This window comes from Sphaerodactylus townsendi, linkage group LG02 (assembly GCF_021028975.2).
Source record: "Sphaerodactylus townsendi isolate TG3544 linkage group LG02, MPM_Stown_v2.3, whole genome shotgun sequence".
NCBI classification, from domain to species: Eukaryota; Metazoa; Chordata; class Lepidosauria; order Squamata; family Sphaerodactylidae; genus Sphaerodactylus; species Sphaerodactylus townsendi.
Window position 1 is genome coordinate 113,456,239 of NC_059426.1, and position 27,226 is coordinate 113,483,464.

The 27,226-nt window shown below is 41.8% G+C and overlaps 1 protein-coding gene across 2 annotated transcripts in view; it reads right to left on the reverse strand.

Moving 5' to 3' along the window:
* Positions 1–27,226, reverse strand: part of TP53I11 (tumor protein p53 inducible protein 11) — a 68,699-nt gene that overhangs the window by 8,573 nt on the left and 32,900 nt on the right. Inside the window, exons 2-6 of one of the 2 annotated variants that reach the window (XM_048483713.1) lie at positions 19,268–19,469; positions 9,998–10,160; positions 3,538–3,596; positions 1,948–1,996; positions 1,441–1,537 (exon numbers count right to left, since the gene is read on the reverse strand). In XM_048483713.1, the coding sequence (XP_048339670.1) occupies positions 1,441–1,537; positions 1,948–1,996; positions 3,538–3,596; positions 9,998–10,126 (334 nt within the window). In that variant the 5' untranslated portion in view covers positions 10,127–10,160; positions 19,268–19,469. The remainder of the gene's footprint in view (positions 1–1,440; positions 1,538–1,947; positions 1,997–3,537; positions 3,597–9,997; positions 10,161–19,267; positions 19,470–27,226) is intronic. The other variant, XM_048483714.1, reaches the window with a different exon arrangement.

A 27,226-nucleotide genomic window follows, 5' to 3' on the forward strand; every position in this document is an offset into this window, starting at 1 on the left:
GTTACTCACAGTCAATGTTTCTACACCCACCCTGGACACTCCAACAGATATATATACTCCACTTGCTTTCCCAACATCAGATCCTCTGAAGATGCCAGCCACAGATGCAGGCGAAACGTCAGGAGAGAATGCTGCTAGAACACGGCCATACAGCCCGGAAACCACACAGCACCCAATATGAACAAGATGTCAAGAAGGGAATCAGCTTTCCATAGAGCTCAGAAAATAGTGCTGATCAGCAGACCTGAGACTGAACAGGAGAGAATATGGACCCAAACATCATAGCAGTGTGAAAAGCAAAACAGAAAAGTCTTCTCCAAAGCAAGCCTGTTCATATGTCCCAACTTAATGCTTTCAAAGCCCTTGCCAGAAATTGCTGCATTTCCACTTGGTGCCATCAGATGCCACTGCAGGTTTACAATATGAGCAGAATCCAAACAAGGAAAAAAGTGCCTTGTAATAATTTATATTAGAACCACTGAAAATAACCCATAAGTATTAACATATAGAGATATTATGTAACTTTTAAAATTTATCTGCCCGAAAAGGCTGAGAAACTCTCAGCTTCATCTTTGGTTTCAAGACTCATTACAAAAAGAATGCATAACCACATTCACCTTTAGCCTACAAAGACTCCTCTATTTGGTTTCCCCCAAAATCCCTTCCAAAAAAGCAATAGGAAAGTCCTGCAAAAAGAATAGAGCTGGCAAATGCTACTGAGCTGTGACTACTGGAAGCTAAACCTGACCCTACAGCATATATCTCTTAGCAAATCAGATTTCTTCCCCCTTTAAATGGTGGTTGGATGGCTGTACTCTCTTAAGAGAAGCAATCAAAATCCTATTAGACTGGTTGTCCACACCAGACCTGGGACCCTGCCTAAATTCCTCTCTGAATTGGAACCTATGGTACTTCTCATGAGACAACAGACCAAATTTGCACTTCTCAACAATGTAAACTATGCAGCAGATTTTTTGGTTTGTTTTTGTGTGTGTATGTGTTTGTGCTGTAATACTTCATAGGTCCATTTTGTTGTTTTGGTTTCACTATCTTTGAACTGATGGAGGAAGCAACTACAAACCTCAGGTAAGAAGACAGACTAAAATATATATACCTTAACTTAATAAAACAATACAAGTTAACTCCAGTCACTCCCTTTATCATGGAATTAAGATGAAGGTAGCAAAGGGGGGGAAAGGCTCACACCACTGTGACTTCAACCAACAGTGATCCATTTATCTGCAGTGGCTTTTAAAATGTTTCAGGCCTAGACACTTTACAGTCTTCCCTAAACCTGCCGGAACAGAACCCACAGCCTGTGTTTGAGGGTAATGGCATTGTATCTCCTAATTAACTCAGTCCTCCACTCATAGCATCCACTAAACTATTCCCAACAGACTGCCTATTCCCAACAGACTCTTGGTCCCAGACAGCACTCACTAAGCAAAGCTCCTCCATACAGACGGATGGGTGTCTTGCTGTTGACAGACTCTTCTTCAAAGACAGCATCGTAGAGCTGATCAGGAAATGTGAGAGCCTCACAGCAAGAAAAAAAAGACAAGAAAAATATTAGCACCTGTGCTCCAGTCGGTCTCAGAGAGCAGAGTCAACAATCCGGATCGCAACTGTGGCAAGTATATACAAACAGTAAGAAATATGAGTTTGGGACTAAGCACCAAAACCCCCATTCAAAACTGAATCTGCTTTTATTTGTTATTTATTGCTTTTTAATAAGGAGGAGCTGCTTTTAGAAGGGGCATTTCAGAATGCAGTAGAGGTATGAATTCATTTCTGTCTAACTGCCACAGTTCCACTCCAACTTGTGTTATGCCAGACAGACTTTTCCATGTTGTTCTGAATAGATGAATAGGAATACAACATAATTACTCCCCACCCTGTAACTTCTTCATTGCTCCTTGTCTTTCCATGAACATTTATGTCACTTACCATGATCGCAATCCCAGAAAATATGATGGCTGACACAAACTGCCAAACCCTGTAGGAGAAATCAAAGGCAAAATAATCTTTTCATTGTCACAAATAATGTTTTGCTTAAGTATTATAGACTTTTTCATACAACAGTTTTGTTTTGGAAGAATGGCCATTCCTGTTGCCTTAAATTAAGATTTTTTAAAAATGCAAAACGAAGAAGGGAGAAGATAACGGCCTTCTGGCAAAGTATCTGACAACAAAGTATCTGACAACATTTTTCAAAATAAATAAATAAATTTGGAACAACTCGAGGAAGAATAAGACAGAGAAGCAAAGACTCTCCCATAAAAAGGAAATCTTTATCTATTGGCTGTACAAGAGCTGACTCGCCGTTGGTAGTGGTGTGCCAGTTAATAAAGAAAAATAAGTTTCCTTTTAAAAAGCACTCAGTTTTGCTTCTAGGTCTGTTATACCAAAGATTGACTGACCAGAGAAAGTACCCCTGGCAAAGCCAACACAAAGTCATTAGTGCTTCTCAGCAGATCTCTGCTAACTTAACAGCAGAACACAGGTATTAGGCACACAAACACTGGAAGGAACTTGTAAACACGTTTGCCTTTCCCCTGATATCACAGTTGCATTTATCTCATCAGTGCTTCACAGATTACTCAGCATCCCAGGTTGCTTATTTTTCTCAGGAACAGATTTTGTTCTAGAAAATTGTTTGTAGTAGATACACCTCAAATTAACTCTGAATAGCTGTATACAATCTGCAAGTGACATTCCACATTACTCTTGATAAAAAATGTGCTTATTTGGTTCACTATATGGTGCTTTTTAGAAGCCTAAAAGTCTACTGTAGTAGCAGTGTAAGGTGAACAAACTAATGCAACAAGACCTGCTCCCTTTAAATCTTCCCATCCCCTACACACCCTTTTAATAAAAGGAAAGAATCAAACTTTTCTTCAGTTTTAAAAAGTACCAAGATTGCATGAAGATCTGCACTGAAGTGGAGCATTATACTGTACTCCAGCTGAATACAAACTTGCTTTGCTAAAGCAGGTGAGCCACACTTATCCTAAACATGCTGAGCCAAGATAGTGGCCCCATCAATCTCCAAGCAGGTAAAGGATACACTGTTTGAAGGAGCTCTTCCTATACCCCATACCAGAAACCTCTATCTTTTGTGAGAACCCAATAAGTCTCCTACGCCTTTAAAAACTACAGATACATTTTTTCAGGTGCATCTTCTTTTCCTTCAAACATTCAGTAAATGTTGCAGTCACACTTGCTACTCATTCCCAGAAGCACAATGGCTAAACTTACAGAGCCCTTCGGGGGTTGGGCGGTCTATAAGACTGAGAAATAAATAAATAAAAATAAATAAAGCTATCAATTCAACCTCTGAGGCTTTCATTCACAGGCACACTGTGTATGGCTGGCAAGCTATACCACTCAGCAGAATTATTCTGCACAAGTATGTCTTTCCTGCCAAGTCATAATTAACAATAAGGAAGGTCAAGTAAGAAACACTAGGAAAGGAGAGGCACTATGGTAGCCTCTCATCCTTTTTTTCCCCTTGACCTCAGCAGTCTGGAGACTTACCTGAGTCCCAAGGGTTCCCTCATAGCAAACTTTATTTCATTGCCCAAGACTTGACTGATCTGAAAGTAGAATTTAAAAGAGAGAGATGGAGATTAGATGCCAGGTCTTCTGGAGACAGTCCGAAAATACACCATCTGAGAAAAGGAAAATGTTTTCGAGACCTAAAACAAACCACATCTTCTACCCAGCAATAACATGTGAAATTTATCCTTCCATAACATGCAGAGACAAAGGTGAGTAACTATAGTCTCAGAGAAGATTTCCTAGATGAAATTAGAGCCTCTTGAATTCTAAAGTTCTATACTGAAATGAAGCACGTACCAATCTGTTTACAAGGAAAACATGTGTTAAGCAAGGCTGTGTATTGGCCCCAGTCTTGTTTAACTTATTCATTAATGATTTGGTACGAGTGTTGTCAGATGTTAATGCACACAGCCCAGTTCTTTCAAACAAACCCGTACCACTCCTACTGTATGCTGATGTCGTGATACTTATCTCTAGATCTCAAGTGGGCCTTAAAAGGCTCCTTAGAAAAACTATGGAGTACTGTACATCTAACTTCCTGTCCTTAAACCCAGAAAAATCAAAAACTGTCATCTTTTCTAATGTATTTAAGCCTTCTAGAATTCAGGGGTAGGGAACCTGCGGCTCTTCAGATGTTCAGGAACTACAATTCCCATCAGCCCCTACCAGCATGGCCAATTGGCCATGCTGACAGAGGCTGATGGGAATTGTAGTTCCTGAACATCTGGAGAGCCGCAGGTTCCCTACCCCTGCTTTAGAGAAAATGGCTGTTTTGGAGAGTGAACTCTATGGCACTGCATTCCAAGTGAGGTCCATCCCCACCCATCACCCACAGGTGACCGGGGGAACCTGGCCACCCTATCTGAGGCTCATTATGTATCATGAACAAATTATGATTTGTTTTCAGTCTCATTTTATTGTGACTCTAAATTTGTGGGAGCGAACTGTGATGAAAAAGTACTAACATGTCCTTGTAACCTCTATAAGCTATGGACAAATGCAGAGCTCAGCTCTTCACATGGTTACAGTTACCACACAATATTTGAGAACGATGATAACAGGGAAAATGGGCACGAAATTACACTTACAGAGAACAGAAGCCAAAGCCAAAACAAATAAAAAGAAAGCCCAAATCTCCTGCTTCTTGTAATAATTCCACAAGTATAGGAATGTCTGCTGTCAGACAAAGCTGCAAAGCAATCTAGTAGCTGATGAACTGAGCTCTGCCTTACCAAAGCTCAAGCTGAAATAGTTGGTGTTTAAGGTGTTACTGGACTATTAGAAAATTTGGTTTATGTAAAACATTTCTGAACATAATAACCAACAACTGGATGCAGTGGTTTGTAACACAAAGGAAATTCAATTGACTGCCATTTTTGGAGACTGTGAAGTGTGGGCAGGGGAGGACTGAATTATGTTATCCTAGCCTGTGAACAAGTTATGGATTTTCTCATACCATATTCACAAGGCAGCTCAAAACTGATCACTGCACATATAACTCAGAGATTATGTACCTCTGAAATGGGCCTTCCCCACTACTATAGATCAAGAGAGAAAAACGTATTTTTCACTTTAAAAGAAAGGAGAAAAAATGGTAAAGGAATGGCATGTGATATGTGCTTTCAAGTTGTTTCTGACCTGTAATGACTCTATGAATTAATTACCCCAAAATGTTCTATCATTGGCAGCCTTATTGCAAATTGAAAGTAATGGCTTCCTTCCTCCCTTTATGTCATGTTGGGTCTTCCTGTTTTCCTACTTCCTTCAACTTCTGCTAGCATAGCTGCCCTTCCAGAGAGTTCTGTCTTCTCATGTGACCAAACGTCATTTTAGTTGCAACAAGAATTCAGGCTTGATTTGATCTTGAACTCATTTGTCTTTCTGGTTGTTTTTGGTATTCATGGCCCTGACCATGATAGGCCAGGATAGCTTGATTTCAAAAGTTTATCAGGTTCAGCCATGGTCAGTATTTGGTTGGGAGACCACCAAGGAATATCTGGGTTGTAACACAAAGGAGGGCAATGGAAACCATCTCTGAACATCTCTTGAAAACACTACAGGGTTGCAATAAGTTGGCTGCAACTTGATGGCACAAAAAGTATCCATATAACTGTCTTCAACAGAATATTATTTTAAACATGTAAACCCTGTCTTTCTACAGATGAAGGCAGCATTCAAACCACAATAAAGAGAGAAACATAATTAAAGGGAAAACATTTGTATCATATTCTAGAGAGAACTGGCATCACAACAAATTATTAAGGTCCTCAAAGAGGATTACAACAAATAAAATCTCTAGAGGTAGTGACCAAAAAACCCCCCTAAGTCTCAGGAAAGTGCTTTTTAGCAAGGAAGTGTGAACAACAAAGGAGTCTTCAGGTGTTTCCTGTCTATCTTAGCTTCACATTGTTAGCTGAGAAAAGAAAACAATTTGCACATGCTATTCTGTATTATTTCCTCTGTTCCTCTGACACAAAGACAATCTTAAACCTCACTAGAGAGACTTGCTGCAGAGACAAGCTTAGGGGAAAGAGCCAAGACAGGTTAGCAAGTTTTGATCAAGGTGGATATAGAGAAGGATTAATACTTTGAGGGCAATTAAGAAAAAGTGGTTTCTCTAAAAACAAATGACTAATTCTAATCCTGGCAGGGTCAAGCCATTATGATGAGGAGAGAAAAGAAATCCATCCAGGTTTATTTTGCCTCACAGTTAAACAGGAATATTTCAAGTGGCTTGCTCCTCACATTTTTTTTTGTAATTCTCCCTGTCCTTGCAGACAATGTAGGTCAGTGGTCATCCCTGAAGGGGTCAACTGAAGCTTTCTTTTTCCCTGGTTTGGTATTGTGACCATTTTCATAAAAATGAAGTCTACAGCTGCTGTTGAAGCACTAAAATGTGCAGTTCTTGTTTTAAAGTTTCTACTGCTTGTGGTTTTACAAAAAGACATTTAGAAATACTTGTGGCAAAAACAGAACAAACGCACAAAATAAGGAATGTACTAAATTTGTCGTCTGCTGTTGTCATGTTTACAGCTACATATCAGGATTTTCCATCACACACACCCTTCCACTCCAGGGGGTGATGATTGAAAAATGGTTTGTAGTCACTAGGCAGAACGAATTTTAAAATAGATATAACATGTGTACCAATAGGAGCACTGGAAATGCCATAAATGAAAGCTAACAGTTCAAAAAATCACCCTATGGCAAAATCAGTTGCTAGGGGCAATTGTTGGGGTTGAATGATACCAGGTCAAATCCATGAATATGAAAGCAGTTTATAACATGTGGCACTCATAACCTATGCAGGACATTCCAGTCTCACGCAGACAGCAGACTACCCATATGTCTTACAAAGCCCCAAGAAGTCAACTGCCCCTTTCTTAGCAAAGGTTACTCGAGGATATAGAAAAGCACAGAACTCCATGCAATTGAAGCCTGATGTGAGGGTATGAGAACAGAAATAAAGGGAGATCTGGAGAATTCTTATTATGAATGCTGTATACCCAAGGTTGCCAACCTCCAGTTGAGGCCTGGAGATTTTCCAAAATTACTGCTGATCTCCAACCTGTAGAGATCAGTTCCCTTGGAGAAAATGGCAGTTTCAGAGAGCAGACTCTATGGCCAATCAAGATTTTAGCTGAGATCTCTCCCCACACTCCCCTCTCCGCAGGAATTACCTCCAAATCTCCAGGAATTTTCCTGGCTAGAGTTGGCTACCCTACCAGAACCACATGCCTTCTCCTCTGGCAGGACCAATACTCCTTCTAATCATGGTAGGGAACTATGCGGAAGTTCCCGACCGCTTAGTGGCACAGCTTTGCAAGAGTAGCCCTTGTCAGTAGCCACCCTATCTGCATGCCCCACAAGGAATCTTGGTCAGGACTCACACAGATACGTGTGCTAGTATTCCAACACAGATTCACAAGGGCAGATATTCTTCAGTTGTTCTAAACCCAGTTTTGGAATTTGCTAGCATAAGGAGACCTATAAGAACCTTTTCCCCACTTTGGGCAGAGTTTTAAGGTTTTCCATAATCAGAAGGGTGGCTGCTACTGTCACACTGCAAGAGGATAATTTGTATAAAGGTAAATGCCATAAACATGGAGTTTATGTTGGTCAAGACAATGCTCAATACCCACCCCATATCACAACAGATCCATCTTCACTTATCTCTTCTATAGAGTTTGTCAGGTCCAGGCAGGTCTTCTTCTCATTTACAAAGCGCCCTTAGAAGGGAGAGAACTGCATAGGATAATGGGGATGCTCAACCTCTTTATTTTATCCTAAATCTAACACTTTCCTAAGATACTTCCATACCAAGTGATATTTGGGACCCATGTTTACTTTGTAGAAGCTGATCTATAGTCCATTTTGAGGAAATGGTGGTGGGGAGTAACTTGTTGAAAAAGTGAGGCATATCCATCCCTTTCCTGAAAAGTCATCATGGCTCAAAGGTTCAGATACCAGATTTAGCCAATTTAGTGTAGTGATTAAATGTTATGAACTCTAATCTGGAAAACCACGTTTGACTTCCCACTCCATCACACGAAGCCTATTAGGTGATCTTAGGCTAGTTACATTTCTCTCAGAATTCTCTCAGTCCCTCTACCTCAAAAGGTGCCTGTTGTGAACAGAGGAAGGGAAAGAGTTGGTAAGCCACTTTGCAACTCCTTGTGGTAGAGAAAAGCAGGGTATTAAAACCAATATTTCTTCTATTGCTTTTTTTTGCAGCACAAAAAAAGGAGATGAACCAGCATCCAAGTGATTCTTAGACATGAGGTACAGTGACATAGTGCTTGAGATTCATTTTCTTGAAAACAGACTCTTAGGTAAGATAAAAGGTTACTGTGGAACAGAGAAAAACACTGATGACAGAGTTTTGCTCCACATTTTGATAAGCGAATGAAGAATTCATTGAACAAGGTTGCATCTGAAGTCCTTCCCATGGCAAACTGGAAACAATTTAACCAGGCTATGTTGTACCCTAGTTATACCCTGTGTGATAGACCAGGACACAAGCCCTATATCCCAAAATACAGAACTATAAACAAAAACCCTCAGGAGGATGCGTTAAGCTGCTGCTTCAAGTTGTTTTTCCTTTCCAAACTGCTTCAGGAAATTGTGGACCTTTGAACATATCTGGGATCTCAGTTCATTGCAGTCCATGTGGAAAGATTTGAAGAGGACTGAAAGATCAGGAGACACAGTAAAGAAAGAGCTTGCACATGGTCACATAATTAAAGAGAATAGCATGCAAATTATGAAAAAATCAAGCCTGTCTGTTCTTAGAGGGTTATATGGGTATTCCAACTCTTATACAAAGACATATCTCTGATGAGGTGAGAACAGCAGCTTCAACCAGCCTCCCCCATAGGCCTAGTAATTCCTCCCACGGCTGTGAATCTATCATCTCACTCACTCACTCATTTTTTTGTAATTAATTCACATACACAACAGCTGTGTGTGTGAGGAGGTAGAGAAGCTTGTGCAATAGACTGGAAAGCAGGTGGAGTTCAATTAGGATAATAAATTAGGATGACCTAAACGATGAGCAAGACAGAAATACATGTATTTCTGTTGCCATGTTTTCTCCGCGGCATACTGTCATATTCCTTTCTACTCTGGTTTATCTTTAGTTTTCTCTAGCCTTAAGCAAAATATCAGTTTTTTGGCCTTTCACTCCTCTATCTGTCTATGCAATCAGTTCTGGTGTTTTGCAGCCAGCACTAAAAAGCCACTTTGGTCAGTGGAGAATATCTGGTGAGGTGTCAGAGCACCTCAGGTTTCCAACTCAGACCTTTTCGTGTGCAGTGAAACCTGAGGAACTTTTCCTGCAGGGCTGACATTTCCTGAATGTGAGTTTCATGCTGGCTCCAAATGTGACCATTTTAACCCTTTGTTTCTTTCTTCACACTTGCCCTAATCTCTCTGGCCTTTTATTAATGACCAATCAGTTTTTGCTCAATTGCTAAATTTAGTGATTTCCCCTGAATTGCATATGTTGAATTCCAAACACAACTTATTTTCACAAAAAATAGCTCAACACATTAGGCATAATAATTATTCTCCTTGGTTACAAATCAGTTATGCTGTGAAATAAGATAATTTTTGTACTTCCCTCAGGCATTTAGGCTATTTTTTTAATCATCATGATATCCTGTAGGGGACCTTTGGCATGATCATTGTTGTGTGTTCTTGTTGGCAGAACACCATATTCTGAGGAACTACTGATACATGAAGTATACTGCCTTAGCTTGGAATTGAGCCTCAAAACTTGTAGCCCAGGAATTGAGCCTCAAAACTTGTAGCAGGACCACCACTACTAGTGGTTAAAGTTTTTGTATAAAGCTCATATTATTGAATAGTAACTAGAATAGTAGCCCCAATAGTAACACCAAGCACTGCAAAGCAGACCAGAGATAGCATTTCTTACCTTTGATCTATGAACTTCTCCATCATCATCCTCCCCCCCAACCCCTAGGATCTTCCGTGTCTTCAAACGGCTCACCAGGTCCGTCTGGCTGTGCTTCTTCATCAGAGGGGGAGGCTGTTTGGTCGTCATGGTGACTCACAGGTAGTCACTGGCCTGGCAGAAGCTAAATGAAACAAAGGTTAAACTGCAGTAGCATGGAATATTTCTTCCAAAGGGTCTAATCAGAGAGAGAGGGAGAGAGAGAGAGAGAGAGAGAGAGAGAGAGCGAGAGAGCATCTATCTATTTATCAATAAACATTTAAGCACTCAGGCTAGAGAATTCTTACCACCCCATGGCCTATAACTAGATCTAAAGCCCTCCACAGCAATGTGCAAAGCTAAACTGACTGCAACAATTCCATTTTAAACGAGGACTCCATGAGATGGAATGGGATACCAGCCAACTCCTTTCAGTCAGATCTAAAGCCATACCACACTTTTTCAATGGATGGAAACATTCTCAAGATGAAGCAGAGTCTCAACTCTGCTTTAGGCAAGGCTAGATAATCAGAAGAAGTTTTGCTGGGCTTGTCCTGCCTCTGCAATGAGGAAGATGTACATTGGTACATAACAAAGATGTCATCTATAATAATTTCTCAATGTGAAAAGAAAATTCAAGAAAATTGTTTACACAGTATTTATATAGCTAAAGATGATGAATGGCTATACTGAGTCTAGCCTGGGGTGAAATGAAAAACTCTCTGCCTCTTTGAACACATTGCTTCTCACCCTCTTTACAAGCTTGTAAAGGCCTCTAATTCTAAAATATGCAGCAACTTCCCAGCTAAGGATGTGCCATGTGGCCTTCATCATAAGTTTTTTCTCAACAGATAAGGAAAGGGCTAAGTTCCTGTTAAGCTTATCTTTAACCTGAACAGCAAAGATTAATCTGCATCTGCTTCAACAGCCAGAATTGAGACCTTCAACCAATTTGCTTGATACCCCCAAAGCATATCTCAGTGGAGAGAATTCAACAACATAACAGAAACCTTGAATCTAACAATTTCCTGTGGACTGATATTTTTGGCATTTGTGGTTTTTCAGAGATTCAGAAACCAGACATGTCTAGAATGAAAAGAAAAACATTTAAAGCAGCTGCAGTATAAACTTTCTTTTCATGGCTGCTCCAATTAAACTTTTGCTCTGTGTGCTTTTATCCCACTAATTATAGTGGGTGGGAGAGCTATGCTGCCAGCCAGGAGCCTGTCTTCCCTCCAGCTCACAAAAACCCAGAAAAGCAAATATATCCAGGAGAATTCTATTATTCAATCTGTTCTATGTCCTACTGAGATGATACAGCAGCTGACCACACCACTGGCCATGTGGTCAAGGATGAGGGGGGATAGCATTGGTGAAGCAGGAGCTTCTCTTGAAGTTTTTAAGCACAGGTAGATGGTCATCTTATTGCGAACTCAGCTGGCCTTGTTTCATTGAAGCTCTCCCCACCTCAACAGAGAGAGACCAGACTAGGCATGTCTACTTGCGAGTGAACCCCCGCTGCTTCTCCAGCTGCCACAAGACAGTCCTATGTGTGCATCAAGGCTGTCAAAGCCTTATTTGGAAGTAACCATCTAATGTCAATGGGGCTTCCGAGCAATCCTGTTTAGCAAATGCAGGACCAGACAACTGCAAAGCTTCCCATGGCCTGCTTTCACAGTCAGACCCCTTCACCCATGATCTTACTCCTGAGTAAACATATGTGGGCTGTAAGGTGCTGCAAAAATAAACAGCTCCCCACCTCTAGTGGGAGCCCAAGAGGAGGCCAATGGGCCCTGCTTACTCCTGCGGGGAGGACTGGGCAGGTTGCTTCCAGGCCAAGCAGGAGGGAGCCTTGCTGCCACTGCTGCCCTGCCACCGCTGGGCCCTGCTTGCTCCTGGTGTGTGTGTGTGGGGGGGAGGCTGGGTGGACTGCTGCCAGGCTGAGTGGAGGGTGTACTGCTGCCGCAGCTCATCCATTGCACCCTACTTACTCCTGGGGGAAGAGCAGGGAGGACTGGCTGAATGCCCCCCCCCCCCATGACACTTTAAAGTGGTGCCTAGGTCATCTGTCCCCTCTGTCTTCCTGCATTCTAGATATACCATTGAAAATTGCAATATAGATGTAAGATAAGCAAATTTCACCCTGGCACTGCCTTGCTAGTGAAATACTTGTACAGCAGCTGCAAAGTGATATTATCAGTTTATCGACTGAGGCTGTGGAAACTGTGAGCATGTGCCTGGAGGCAGTTTTGGAATGGAAGAGTTCTAACAGTCCAACAAAACAGAGGAGCTAGTAGCGGTGGGAAGCCTGTTCTGAGAACCGGAATGTCTGTGTTTTGAATGGGATTGCCCTCCCCACCACCCCTCCTGGTGAATTATCAGGAGGCATCAGTAGCCAGCAGCAGCTTCTATCAGGTTTAGCTGGTGGGTCAGCTGCAGCCCTTCCACAAAACTTAACTTCCCAACTTCCCACCCTGGCTAATAATTTCCACAGAGATTTATCTCACCCACTACAGCATCTCAGTCAACTTCCCCCTCCACTTATTCTCACACACACACACACACACACACACACACACACAGACAGAGAGAGAGAGAGAGAGAGAGAGAGAGAGAGAGCTCAGCACTTAAAGCCTTTCTTTGAACAAAACCATTAGCTCCACCTCCTAAGGTACAGCTACCATCCAATCATACAGCTCTGTCTTTCTTACTCTACAAGCCTACATTTTAGATCAAAGCCATTTTAAACTCCATAATAAAACACAGAAATAAAACATACAATTGCCCTTTCCACACAAACCTTGAAAACATTCTGAAGCAGGAAATAAAACATTTCCTCCATGGAATTCTTCACAGTTTTACCCATTTTATTTCTAGACTCAAAACCTTTTAACTGAATGGTTAAAAAGTAAATGAATCCCCTTTTAAAACAATACCCTGGCTGAAACGTTTTGAAAATGTCTTTAGTTGCTGTGCAATCTATTGACTACGATTCCCATGCTTCTCTGCTTCCTTGAACTTCATCCCCAGCCCCATTTTTTGAGCTCACCCAGTTCCCTCTTCACCTGTTTCTTTGTAGCATTTCTCTGTTTGCTCTATTTTTTGCGGGGGGGGGGGGGCATCTACAAAGCATCAAGTATACAAGGATACAGAATGCAGCATGAGGCTTCGAAGGACTGATGAACTGATTTCACATAGAGCTCAAAAAGCGGGGGAGAGATCACATAATGACAATCAGGAATCATTTCAAGGGGCTTCGGAACGTTCTAGGTGATTTGTGCTGAAAGAGCCCAGGCTTCAGACACTAAGCATAGTTAACAATAAACATTTCTTTTTGTGTTTATGTCTGGATTAAACTTATAATGACGGTGATAGACTTTGGGGCACAAGATGCAGAACTCAACGCATGAGATAGACGTTTCAACAATTTGAGAAGAACAATTCTTAGGAAAGTTACAGAGAATAGCCATTTTGAACAGCTAGATTTGAGTCCAGTAGCACCTTAAAGACCACCAAGTTTTTTTGGGATATCACTTTTTGTTGGGGTTTTTTCTTTGCAAAGAGATATACTTAGCAGAGTTAGGAGAATAATGAGCTGAGATGAATGAGTGGCAAGTTATATGTTTACTATCCAATTAAGTAAGTTTACATGTAGACTGAAAATTTTGAGAATATGCTGATCTGCACTGTTACACATATTGGTATCTAGCTGCACACTTAGCACTCCATCTTTCTTTATACTTTTATTAGTAGAAACAGAACCAGGAAAAAAAGGAAACAAAGATTTACTTTTTAACCATTCGGGACATGTGACCAGTGACATTTACCTAACCAATAGCTCAGCTCATCACAATGTAACATTAGGAAGTTGTTTACATACAATCAACATTTAACTTCTTCAGGACTGAAGTGACAAACACTTGTAATGTACCCAAACCTTTGAGAGTCTGAGGAAATGAGTATTGACTTTGAGAACTTGTATCCCAAAAGCCTCCAAGAGCTATTAGACTCGAATCTAGCTATTCTTAGGAAAGTTGCATAAGGTTACTTCAAGAAGGTCTTGTTTCCCAGGACAGATTGCTTTGTGGAAGCAGACAGAACAACAGCTTTATATAATGGTTGAGCAGACTCATAATATGAAGATACACTTATTGTTAGTTTATAGGTAGGAAAGAAAAGGCAGAAGAATGAAAGAGAATTCCAGCTTATTTTCAGCAATATAACTGACATCTGTTCTCCCTCTGTCTTTTTAAAGGAAAGCTTTCATATTAAAATTCTGGAATACGAGACTGTAGCAATCACAAAAGCTGTCCTAGATTGCCTGTTTATGTAGCATGTTTATGTAGAAAGGCCACCACAGAGAGTACTTCATTTCTTTACCCCATAATTTACATTGAGACTGGATCCTTCACAGTGGAGATGTCAGATTATTACTTGGTGTGTGTTTTTTTTTTAAAAAAAATTGCTTTTACATAAAGCAAAAATGAACAAGAGTGCTGAACTCTTTCAGCAATTAACATTGAAAGTAGAAGAAGAAGAAGAGTTTGGATTTATATTCCCCCTTTCTCTCCTGCAGGAGACTCAAAGGGGCTTACAATCTCCTTGCCCTTCCCCCCTCATTAGATAAAACCATTAGATAAAACCACAAATTAGATAAAACCACAAAATCTATAAAATCAACAAATTAGTAAAACTAAACTTCCACAAAACCAAGTGGGAGTCCGTGAAAACTAAGTGGGAGAAGTGATACCCATCTATGAGCTAAGATGACACATAGCCCCAGGGGAGGTTGGTGATCATAGGACTAGTCTCAACAGAATGTCGGGGGAGGGGGGAGCTCCATTTTGTAGGCCCTGCGGAACTCCATGAAGTCCCGCAGGGCCCTGATCTCCTCTGGAAGGCTGTTCCACAAGGAGGGCCAAGGTCGAAAAGGCCCTGACCCACATTGGTTTGGTTTATTAGATTCATATACTGCACTCCCCCGGAGGACTCAGGGCGGTGACCAACAGCTGCAAAATGACAATATCAATAATCATAACAATAAATAACAACCATCAGAAAGCATAATATCAATACACATAGAATCAATAAACATAGCATTATAACATATTCTAAACAATGAACATAGCATTTTAAACATAGCATTTTAACACAGAAGTTATCAGTAATCATAACATAACATGAGTAATCATAACCATAACATAACATGAGACATCAATAATCATAACATAATATCATACATTATATAAAGCAACAACACTCATAACAACAACATTCCCTAGCAGCATAAACAAACTACATTAAGATAGATGGCTTTCTTTTTCAGTAACATACTACAAGAAGCACAATGATTCAAGAACTAATCCCCAATATAAACCACAGCTACGTTGGTACAAAAGCCTAGCTTAATAACAAATCTAAATACAAGAAGAGGAAGAGGAAGAGGAAGAGGAAGAAGAAGAAGAAGAAGAAGAAGAAGAAGAAGAAGAAGAAGAAGAAGAAGAAGAAGAAGAGGCGGAGGAGGCGGAGGAGTTTGGATTTATATCCCCCCTTTCTCTCCTGTAGGAGACTCAAAGGGGCTTACAATCTCCTTGCCCTTCCCCCCTCACAACAAACACCCTGTGAGGTGGGTGGGGCTGAGAGAGCTCCGAGAAGCTGTGACTAGCCCAAGGTCACCCAGCTGGCATGTGTGGGAGTGTACAGGCTAATCTGAATTCCCCAGATAAGCCTCCACAGCTCAGTCGGCAGAGCTGGGAATCAAACCCAGTTCCTCCAGATTAGATACATGAGCTCTTAACCTCCTACGCCACTGCTGCTCCTTGTAGTTGTTAACTGTCAAGGTTAACTGCCTTGATCAAATGTCTAGGGGAAATTGTCCTGACAAGGAAAGATTTGGTGGTAGAAAGTGCTGGTCAAGTTGTTGCTGACTTAAAGGCCCTTTCCATACGGGCAAAATACAGTGACAGCAAAAACGCCGTCCCTGGGCTGCTGTTCGCACAGGAGGCGCTGCTGCAATGCAGAAGTACTGTCCTGGCTGCCTGGGAGCGGTGTGAAGCTGCTGTTGTAAACCTTGCTCATTGAGTGAGGTTTTTGCAAAGCAGCATCTTCCCCTTCAGCACAGTGTGAACCGCCCCACTGGGAAGACACCACTTTTCCCATTGCCTCCACTGACCTCGTCTTCCAGCGTCGCTCTGGAGGGCTGCAGAGACCCGCCCACGCTGCCCTCCGACCCCTGGTCATGTAAATACTGAGCCTTTCTGCACAAAATCCCTAAAACATTTCTAAAACATTTTCTATTCCCCCTTCCCTTTACATATATCCACAATCACCCCATCAAAAGGACTAATAACATCCATTGCATGATTTTTCCCTTTTTTGGAGTTCTGTGTTGAATTGATGCTGCAGTGCTTCAAAGCCTTGGGCTATGATTCTCTGCTCCTCATATATTTGATGCTTCAAAGATTGTCCCCCCCCCCAAGAAAAACAAACAGAAATGCTGCAAATAAACAGGTGAGGGGGGACAGAGTAAGCTCAGAAAATGGAGCCGAGGCAGAAATTCAGAGATAGCATAAAGACGGGGGGAAAATGTCTTAAAGAGATTGCACAGGCAACCGAAGATGTTTTGAAAATGTTTCAATAAAAGAATCATTTTAGAAGGACACTCATTTAAAATGTTTTGAAGCTGCAAATAAAATGTTTTGGGAATCAAAGGCGGTAAAAACAATGTGGAACTCCATGGACGAAATGAGGTTTGTATGGAAAGGGCCCAAGATTCAGCTCACAGATGATGACTCAAATCCTAACTTGCCTGGAAAAATTCTGCTTTCAGCATCTTCTCTCCATAGCCTGGGAGGGCATTGTTAGAACAAGCAAGGATGTCCAAGTTCATACATTATGTGAAACCATTGGCCTGCAGTTAATAAACAGAATACTGGTTTGAAGAAACCCAGCTAGCCATAGGCAATGGAAAGGCCTGTCTTCAGATAATAACACTAGTCAATTAAACCATTGTTTTGTGAAACAGCTGTTCAGTGTTTTAATGATTTTATGTATTAGCAAATTGTTTTTAAATGTTTGTGTGCCACCCTGAGTCCGACTGTAGTTGGGGAGGGTGGGATATAAATGCAGTAGAATTAAAAAATAAAATTAAAAATGTCTGAATTAAGCCATAAAGCAAAAGAAATAAACTTGTATTGGTTGTGCTTTGAGGCTTCTTATAGAGGCCCTTTTTGCACAACCTATTTAAGATGTCTTGGGGATGTCTTGAAAAAAAGTCTCTGATGATTTTTTTGTCCAGCAGCACAGACAACTAAAGCACAAGAGGAGGCAGCAGGTCTCCCCACCCCACTTTTCTGCCACTTGAATCCTCCATACTGCCCACCATTTGCTGAAGGTTTCCCACTTATTGTGGTGGGTTTTCCGGGCTGTGTGGCCATAGTCTGGTAGATCTTGTTCCTATCGTTTCACCTGCATCTGTGGCTGGCATCTTCAGAGGTGTATCACAGAGAGAAGTCTTTAAACTCAGGCAGGAAAAATAAAACAGGTTACTCTCTACATGGCAAGAGGGAAGTGTCTTTAAGCTATCTTGAGAAAAAAAGATTGCCAGTTTAACGTTTTCAAAAAATGATGGGTTGAGCTGAATGAAATAACATTGTTGTTTTAGGGGGAAAGCTGGTCAGAGTTCCTTCCCAAGATGCTTCTTTTAACGTTCTCAGGACGTTTTATTTGTGCTGTACAGAAAGGGTCAATGTCTCAACCCAACAGGAAAAATTATGGCTGGAAAATAGGTTGAAAGTGTGTTTAATCAGAATAATTTGCAATCATCATTGTCATGTTACATAGAATCAGGAATATACTGTATTAAATACTCAGAATTAAATCTAATCTTCCTTTAAATCTGTGCTAGCATAGGCCTCTATGCCCTATTAACAAGTGGCCATCTGGCATACAGCCACCATCTGTTGTTCATGGATTAAGTCCAACAACAATAGATACTGGCAAATAATTCAAAATATATCTATTTCTGCTAATCAAGTCAGTTTGAAGATGGCTTGACCTCCAAAGGAGCAGTCAAGATATTAATTTTGAAAACTGCTCCACTTTAGGGTAAGGATGACTTTCCCCCCAGTCTGAAGCCTTGGGAGAAGGCATGTGTGTCCATTGTGCCCAGCCTAAGACCGAGTGAGCCATCAACATTTTTCATAATGTGTAGATAATGGAGCATGGTTCTCACATTGTACACGTCTACAGTCACCAGGAAAAGACTCTGGCTCAGAGAATACTTGGTTCCCAATTTAGGAAATACAGCTCTGAGATGAGATCTTCAGCAATAAAGGCACACCATAAATGCCTGTCTACATTATTCAAACATAAGTAACATTTCACTTTGTATTTCTTTGAGTTCAATTTTGTATCTTGTGAACATTTTTAAGAACAAACCTAGTCCCTTGGTTAACCAACTGCATACTTACAACATGATTAACCAAATGCATACTTATACTTAAATCGTATGCCATGTTAATATCTAGCTGTTCAAATTAACTGCCCAAATAAATTATCTGATCCAATTTATTTTCAAACCTTGGAGTGGCTACGAAGGAGAAGGGTAAAAGCTCGTAGAAGGGGCCCACAGTTATTGAAAAGTTCTAACCCTTGATTACATGGCCTGGTATTAGAGACTGCCTACTGAAAGAAGCAAGCATAGAAACCCTCCATTCCTCCCTACCCAAGGGTGGATCTGCATCTAGTACTGCACTACTGCTAAAACCCATTATCCATTTCACTGTGCCACTGTGCCACTGCCATTTTAAAATTAATCTGTGCCACTGGCTTTGACTGTGCATTTCAGAAATCAAAATATCTCTCCTCAGATTTGTTACAGTTGTAATCCATACCCCAATGAGGCTTGCAAAGGAAGGAGAGAGAAGAGAAAGGAGATGGTACATCCTTGCTCTCCATAGTCTGTTCTGCTGAACAACTCTATCAAAATGTTTTGCTACAATGTATAAGAAGACTGCCATGAGAGATTTAAGAGGAATAAAACAATACCCCAAAGGCAAAGCCATTTGTTTCCCAAGCACAAAAAATAGATTGCTTTCTTGCCAGGTTCAACACAGATATAATCTTTCTCACAAGGAACTGTTAATATACTGGGGGAGTTTGCATCCATATTAGGCTGACTGTATTACGCAATAACTTAGTAAATAACTGAAATGATAGAATGTGGATAAAACTAAAGGTTCCATATACTACCTTTATACACCAGAGCACATATTGAAAGATTTGTGGAGCTCCTTTTTCCTTCCTTTGCATTGAGCTTGAGCTATCCTGGGCAGTTTGGCACACTGCCTGCGATGGACATCCTCATCTTCTTAAGTTCTTGAGGCAGGCAAATCACTCTTTGACCAGGCTTGTCAAGATTGTTCTCATCTTTTCCCTCTCAGGAAATGAGCTGCTTCAAATGGTAGCATGAGATAAAAGAAAGCAACTCAGACCAGTAACTTTCCCAGAAGGCATAAGGAGCCCATTAATCTTACATTCTAGGCATATAAGACAATTACTGATGCACATTTCTAGGCACACTTTCTAGGTACGCAAAATAATACTGATGCACATTTCAAATGAAAACAGAATCAAAGGGTTACAATTTTTTCACTTGACACCTGAAATAAACTTCTGAACTCTTCAGTCTTTCCACATAGCAAATCTATAGCAGGTTGCAGTCAGAATAAAGTAACCCGCTTTCCTGTTGTCACATTCGCATGCATCCATGCAAGCAGCGATTGGAGCCCACAGAAACAACACAGGTTGCTGTTGTGCCTTTGCATGGAGGCTCATCCATTTTTTTATTTACCTCCCACCGATGCATAGCTATGCAGGCATGCACAAATGAACCCCCAGCCATGCTGATGTCTCACAATATGACCATTTGCACCTGCGTGGCTATGCAGAAGTAAGCTGGGATTTTTTTTAAAAAAACGTAGCCAAATAGAAGTGCCTCCTGCCTAGCCGTTCACTTGCAAGTGACTGCAACCTGGGATTTTTCAAAAGACTTGCAAATAGTGTGATTCTCAACAAAAATGGTTTGGGAAAAATAACACAGGGCAGACTCGCTTTAGGAGCGGGATCTGTGTGAAGTTCCCCACCAAAATGGGTTTTTTTTACTGTCCTTAACCTGTGTTTATTGGCCCATGCAGAACAGGCCTGAGGGCTGTAACCTGTAGAAACTGGGTATCAAAGAGAATAGCCATTTCAATATAGCCCAGTGACTGAGTGATTAAGGGTCTGATTTGGAACAGGCAAAGAGACCCTTTGTTTCCATAAGTCTGTTTCAAAAGGAATCTTTCTACTATGGTGTGTATGTGGGGGGGGGGGTGTTACAAGTTTACTTTTTCTAAAAAATGGCACACTATACATTAAGTCCCCAAGGAAATACGACTCAAAGGCTTACTCCTGTAGCCTCAGATAAGATCACTGTGGAAGCAGAGTAGATAGCATCAAATATAAACTTCCCCACTGCATATCCATCTCTTTTTCACAGACAGTTGAGTATCTGGGTTCTTTGACAGTCACAAGACACAGAGCTAAATCAAGACAGAATGATGCCTTTGCAACAGAAAAAGCAACCACATTCACACATTCTACCACAAATTGTGCTGTTAAAGATTAAAATGATACATGGTCAACATGCATATCCATTCTGAAAAAAGCTTGAATTCTGTGAGGCATAGCAAAATAATTTGAAAAACAAAATAGGTTCTACAGAATCTTCCTTGTGCTCAAAAGATACAACACCAGCAGGTGCTCAGAGTATGGGGGAAAAAAAGTTTTAGGTTTGAAAATCTCCCTTGTTTATCTCTTTTCCACACTGTTCATAACCTGGTGTCTTTCCAGGAACTGAGGACTCTGATGTAGAATAGTGATTAGTGAACCAGTGTTGGTTGTTTTCCGAAATGCTTTCTGTTGCAGTTTAATAAACTGGATTTATATTTTGAGTTTATTAGAATTACTTTAGACTTAGAACTTTAAACTTAGAACTAAAATCCCAGGTTATGTTTACCTGCCAAACCTGCCTGCAGCAAAGTTTGTGGCATCCCTAACAACACAATTCTGATCATGAAACTCCGGTAGGTGGTGTGTACTGCAGGATTGTAGGATTTTTTATATCCATGTGACTGGATTAGTATGTATTCAACAAAGAGAGAGGGGAGGATGAGTCTGGGAAAAGGTGGTAATGGACAAGTCAGAGGTATTGTTTGAAGAGAGGTACAAGTCAATTTTTTCACCTATGACATGAATTGAGGTTCTTGATTTGCAAGAGAACACTTTCAACACATGAAATAGTGATCCATCCATATTGCTCCTCCCCACATAAGTCTATTTTTCATGTTTGCCACATGTTTACTTATATATCCTCTCTTAAAACACTTTGAGTACATTTGAAAAACCATTCTGGTGGGTTAGGTGGAAAGATAGGGCAGGGAAGGGCAGATAATGAATCTAAAATATAAATAAATATAAATAAATAAATATTGGTGACTTAGAGGGCATTAGCCAATTGGCTATACACACAGATTTCCAAACTAAAAATTGGAAGATTTGCAAGATCAAACTTGGCATCTGCTCACTGTGTCGTTTGATTAGATCTGTGCTGAAATGATGGTCTCTATTATGGCCTCTATTATGAAATGTTAAATGCAGAAATTCTGCTTTTCAGATTTATCTAATGATTTCAATGATGGCCAGGTGTGCCAGTTCTTTGGAAGCACCAGGTCATTACTGACCAATGAGGTGATGTCACATCACGACCTTTACTGGGCAGATTTTGTTTATGGGTGGTTTGTTATTTACATTTTACCCCCAGCCAGCTAGGTGCCAGATCTTTGAGTGCCCTGGAAATATTGTAGTTGTTTGGTGGTATGTTTGGTCTATTTCAAGGAAAAGTTGTAGAAGCATCTCTTTCAGACTGTTCTTTTAAGTAGATGTCTTCATTAAGTATACACAACATTTCAGTTTTCCAGCTAATTAGGAAGTATGTTAACAAGGGTGATACTTCTGTAAATGAGCAAGTAATTGAATCTGATTTCCCAGTTTCTTTGTGTATGATGTTGATGTATGGAAGGTGAAATTGCTCATTGCCAACTGAAATAAAACTGGCAACCTTCTATGCTGAAAAAGGATACTGCTTGAACAGAACTTAGCAAACTAGCAATAATAAGAGATACTCACTAAACTCATGAAGAAGGGAAAATTCTCCCTGCTGAAATTCATTTCATTAGATTTGGCCTAGCTCTCTAATTTATCAAGGTCACTTTAAATTCTGATCTTGTCCTCTGCTACCCCCTCCTAATTTGGAGTCATCTGCAAATTTGATTATCATGCCCTCCACTCCATAATCCAAGTCATCGATAAAAATTTTGAATAGTACTGGGACAAGGACAGATTGACACTGTGGCACCCCACTAGTCACTTCTCACTGAGATGATAAGCATCCTTTGGGATCAGTTGGTCAACCAATTACAAAAACACCTAACAGTAGCATTGTCTAGTCTATATTTTATTAGCTTTTATGCAACAACACCATGGGGGACCTACTGAAGTCAAGGTAGCATTCCCTTCATCTACCAAGCTTGTTACTCTATTAAAAAAGAGATAAGATTAGTCTGGCATAACTTGCTTTTGAAAAGCCCATGTTGACTTGTAGTGATCAGCATTCCCTTCTAAGTGCCTTCAGACTGTATTTTAATAATCTGCTCTAGAATCTTTCCTGGTATTGATGTCAAGCTGACTGAGTGGTAATTGTTTGGGACTTCTTTTTTTCCCTTTTTGAAGACTGGGACAACATTTGCCCTCCTCCAGTATGCTGGGACTTCTCCTGTTCTCCAGGAATTCTAAAAGATTATTGCCAGTGGTTCTGAGATTACTTATGCCATTTCATGTAGTTCATCAGACCTCGGAGTCTTGAATTTATTTAGAGTAGCCAGATGTTCCAATACCACCTTTTTATTCTGTGCTGGTTTACTGCCACTGCATCATCTGCTCCATTTTCCCCAGGTTTCCCATATTCTTGTTGTGAGAAGACCAAGACAAAGAAGGTCTTGAGTAGTTTGCCCTTTCTCTTTTCCCTGATATCATTTCACCATATTCTACACACAGTGATCCTACCATTTTCTTGTTCTTCTTTTTGCTTTGGTCAAAACCAAAAAAGCCTTTTTAATGTTTTTAACTTCTTTGGCAAGTCTGAGCTCATTCTGCACTTCAGCATTTCTGACTTTCTCTTTACGTGTGCTATTTACTAACTTTTATTTACTTATTGAAATGGTTCAAACTCCATGCCAAGAGGAAACAGAACAATTTTCACACTTGCAAGTAAGCACACGCACCTTAAGGGATGTTCTGGCAGCATGAGGAGGTCGTTTTAGCATATGGTCTAGACCTAAACCAAAATTCTCTCTTGGGCCCTTTCCGCACGAGCCAGAAACAGCGCCCTAGGGATGGCAAAAATGCCGTCCCTAGGGAGCTGTTCGCATGGGGGGAGTGCTCCTGCATCGCAACAGCGCTGCCCTCGCTCCCCCCCAGCTGTGCGAAACCACTGTTTCCCAACCTCGCTCCCCAAGCAAGGTTTTCCGGAAACAGCGGCTTCCAACCACTGCCGAGCGAACGGCAGCGGCTGGAAGGCGCCATGTCCCCCATACCATCCCTGCAAGCTTACCTCATCTCCTGGCTTCCGGCTCGTCGCAGAGGCCAGGGGACATGCCCCCCTGGCCTGCGACTCCAGAGCTGTTGCTCCAGCCTGTGGGGGCGTGTCCCCTGGCCTCTGTGATGAGCCGGAGGCCAGGGGACGAGGTAAGCTTGCAGGGACAGTGCTGCGCCGCTGCCTGCCAATCTCCCGGGACCGTCCATGCGAAAGGTCCCAGGGGGGGTGCATCGGCGTTGTTTACGCCGATGCACCCCCGCACTGTTGTGGTGCGGAAAGGGCCTTGGTGACATGTGGAAGGAATGACAGGAGGTCCTGAGTAGCACCAAGTAATCTGGGATAAACATTTTTATACCTGGGTCCAATAATTTGCAGGGCTGGAATGAGGGGGAACTGCACCCCTGCCACGCCATGCCACGCCCCCGCCACACCCAAGAACGCTCCCGCCACACCCCTGGTGTGTCATGCACCCCCCTCCCCCTTGGCGCTACACCACTGATTTACTGTAGCCTGTCCTGCAGAGACTGAAGCATTTTTTCTATGATGAAAGGCTATGGAAACTGGGATGTTCCAGTTTAGAGAAAAACTGAGGAGAATGTGACAGAGGCTTATAAAATTATGCATGAGGTAGAGTGAGTGGAGAGAGCATTTTTCCTCTCCCAAAATACTTGTACTTAAGAGCACCTAATGAGGTTGATGGGCAGTAGATTCAGGACACAGAAAAGGATGTATTTCTTTATACAATGAGGGATTACAATATAGAATTAACTGCAGAGGATACACTGATGTTCAGAAGTACAGAGGGCTTTAAAAGGGGATTAGACAGATTCATAGAGGATAGTCTTCTCTTCCAACTCTACGATTCTATGGTTAATCATAGCATGAGATAGGATGGACCACAGGACTCTCCTTTTGTTTTCCTTTGACAAAGAAAGTAGATATATGTTGTTTCACCCAACTTTCATCTTGACTCCGGTCACTCCTGCATATTTCCCACTCTTCCCACCTATCTGCTACTGCCTTCCATTTTTCCGACCTTGCATGTGAAAATGTTCCAATAATATCCTGCACTCCAAACCTGCTCCAAGCTTAACCTGCCGTGTGGAGCAGCACTGACTGTTGGGTCATCGAGGCTGCAGTCACACTGGGGAATCTGCATCATTGGCACAGTGACTGGATGGCCTGAATGGCTCTGTGAGTCTATGATTCTAGGCCAGGAAGATATGGGAGTGATAGTGGGGAGACTGAGGTAGGTTCTCTTCAGAGTAACTTTGGCCGTTTCTGCACGGCCCCCCAGGCGCCTCCACGCCGGCAAGAATTCTGCCGGCGTGGAGGCGGAGGCCGTTCGTACGCACGCGTGCGGGCGGCCTCCGGAGAGGCCGGCAGATGGCAGGTGGCTCCGCATGGAGCGGCCTCTGCCCCCTTCCCTGTCCGACTCACCGTGTCCCCGTCGTCGGCCTGCTGGCCATTGAAGCCCCGCCCACGCTGCCCTCCGACCTCCAGGGGTCGGAGAACAGCATGGGCGGGGCTTCGACGGCCAGCAGGCTGACGACGGGGACACGGTGAGTCGGACGGGGAAGGGAAACAGCGTGTTCCCGGTGGTGCTGTTCGCACCTCGCCGCCGGGAACACGCTGTTGAGGGAAAAAACAACCCTTTAAAGGGTTGTTTTTCAGGGTGGCTTGACGCCGCCCTGGGGGAGGGGGAGCGCCGCCTGTGCGAATGGCTCCCTGGGAACGGCGTTTTTACCGTTCCCAGGGCGCCATAAAAAGGCCGTGCGGAAACGGCCTTTGTTTCTGAATTTTTCATGTGGAGAGTTCTCAACTTTTAAATAACATTAGTTTCTCTTTTCACAGAAAAATGAAACGTCTCAATTATTTTATTAGGCTCACTAGGTATGAGCTATAATTAAACACAACACCCACTCTATTACATGAATGGTAAATTGCACCCTACGAGGAAGCAACAAGCCTTCCAAACTTACAGAAGGCATCTGCATTCTATCTCGTAAAGGGACCTCCCCCCCCCCCAAACACACGCAAAAGCATGGTTGTACTTTATCCATGGGATTATATTTTGTATTCATATTAATTGGTGGACAGTGCCAATAGCCTGTTAGGGCATTAGGCTCCACCATATATGCTGTCCTGTTTCCCAAATCATCCATCAGGTACTCAAGCAGTCTTATTAAATTGCATCTATGTACATTCATTTTCTTCCTCGTTTCTGCTGCCCCTTGATTAACATTCACTCTACAATTGTGTATCCCACTCCATCCATGCTTGTGACTCTTGCTCCTCCATCTTTAACATTCTTAACCATCCAAAGGCTTGCTTAAGCATCCTCAGTCATCCAAAGGTTTCCTGCTCCCTTAACAACTCTACCCACTAGCCCTCATGCCTGTAACTGTCTCCTAGAACTCTGTGGTGCCACTTCTCTCTTTCCTTCAAATCCCTCCTGAAACCCGATCTTTTCGGAAAAGTTTTGCAAATATTCCTCAGAGTTCATTTTGATAGGACAGGGGACAGAAAGGGGGAACATATACAGTGGAACCTCGGTTTTCGTTGATAATCTGTTTGGGAAATGTCACCAAAATCCAAAACTGACAAAAACCGAGGCAAATACTGGAAAGCAATGGAACTGCATGGGTTGCCGTTTGTTGTCATAAAATTAGAGCGCGCGCCAATGAAATCAGACGAAAACCGAAGCAAATTTGGGGAAAGATTCAACCAAACCCGAAATGACAAAAACCGATGCAACGAAAACTGAAGTTCCACTGTACATATAACTGGAATTAATTCACATTCCTTTTTCTGCCCTGAAGAACCCATTGCTCTTATGTCAAATTATAAGTATCTTAGGATAAAAATGTGATCAGGATATTTGGGGCTTAGACATCACAATGCCTATACCTTTCTTTCCATGGGTATAGGCTCACCATTCACCCATGGAGCAATCTCATTCTGCAGGTACTCCTAGGCTATCTACCTCAAAAATGTGGTATTTTAAGCCATACCGAACCTCTTAGATAGAGAACAATATTCATTTCTACCCTTACTGGTTGGTTTTCTCTAGTTCTACCAGTACTTGCAACATAAAAACCATACATACGGTAATTTTACTTACACAATAATATATAAAAATAAGAGCTAAACTCCTTTTCATTCCTCTCACTGATAATGTGGTAGGCTCTTTGCTTCAAGCTGACTGCCTCAATTCATCAGAGCAGAGCCTGGACTCAAACAGCAGCACTTTACAATTACAAAACTCCACTAGAACCTAGCAAACATCCTTAATAATTTACTGGGCTGCCATGATGAACATCTCATGGATGGCTGCCTTGCTTGTGCCATCAGGGTTCAACGGGCTCCTCAAACATAGGCTACATATTACCCACCCCCTCCATTTCCTCACTGATAAACTGTGAATATTAAGCAATTAATTGTTTTCATGAGACACCACAAAAGTCACTACTGGAATGCTGTGTTTACTACTCCAGTGCTGAATTCAAACACCA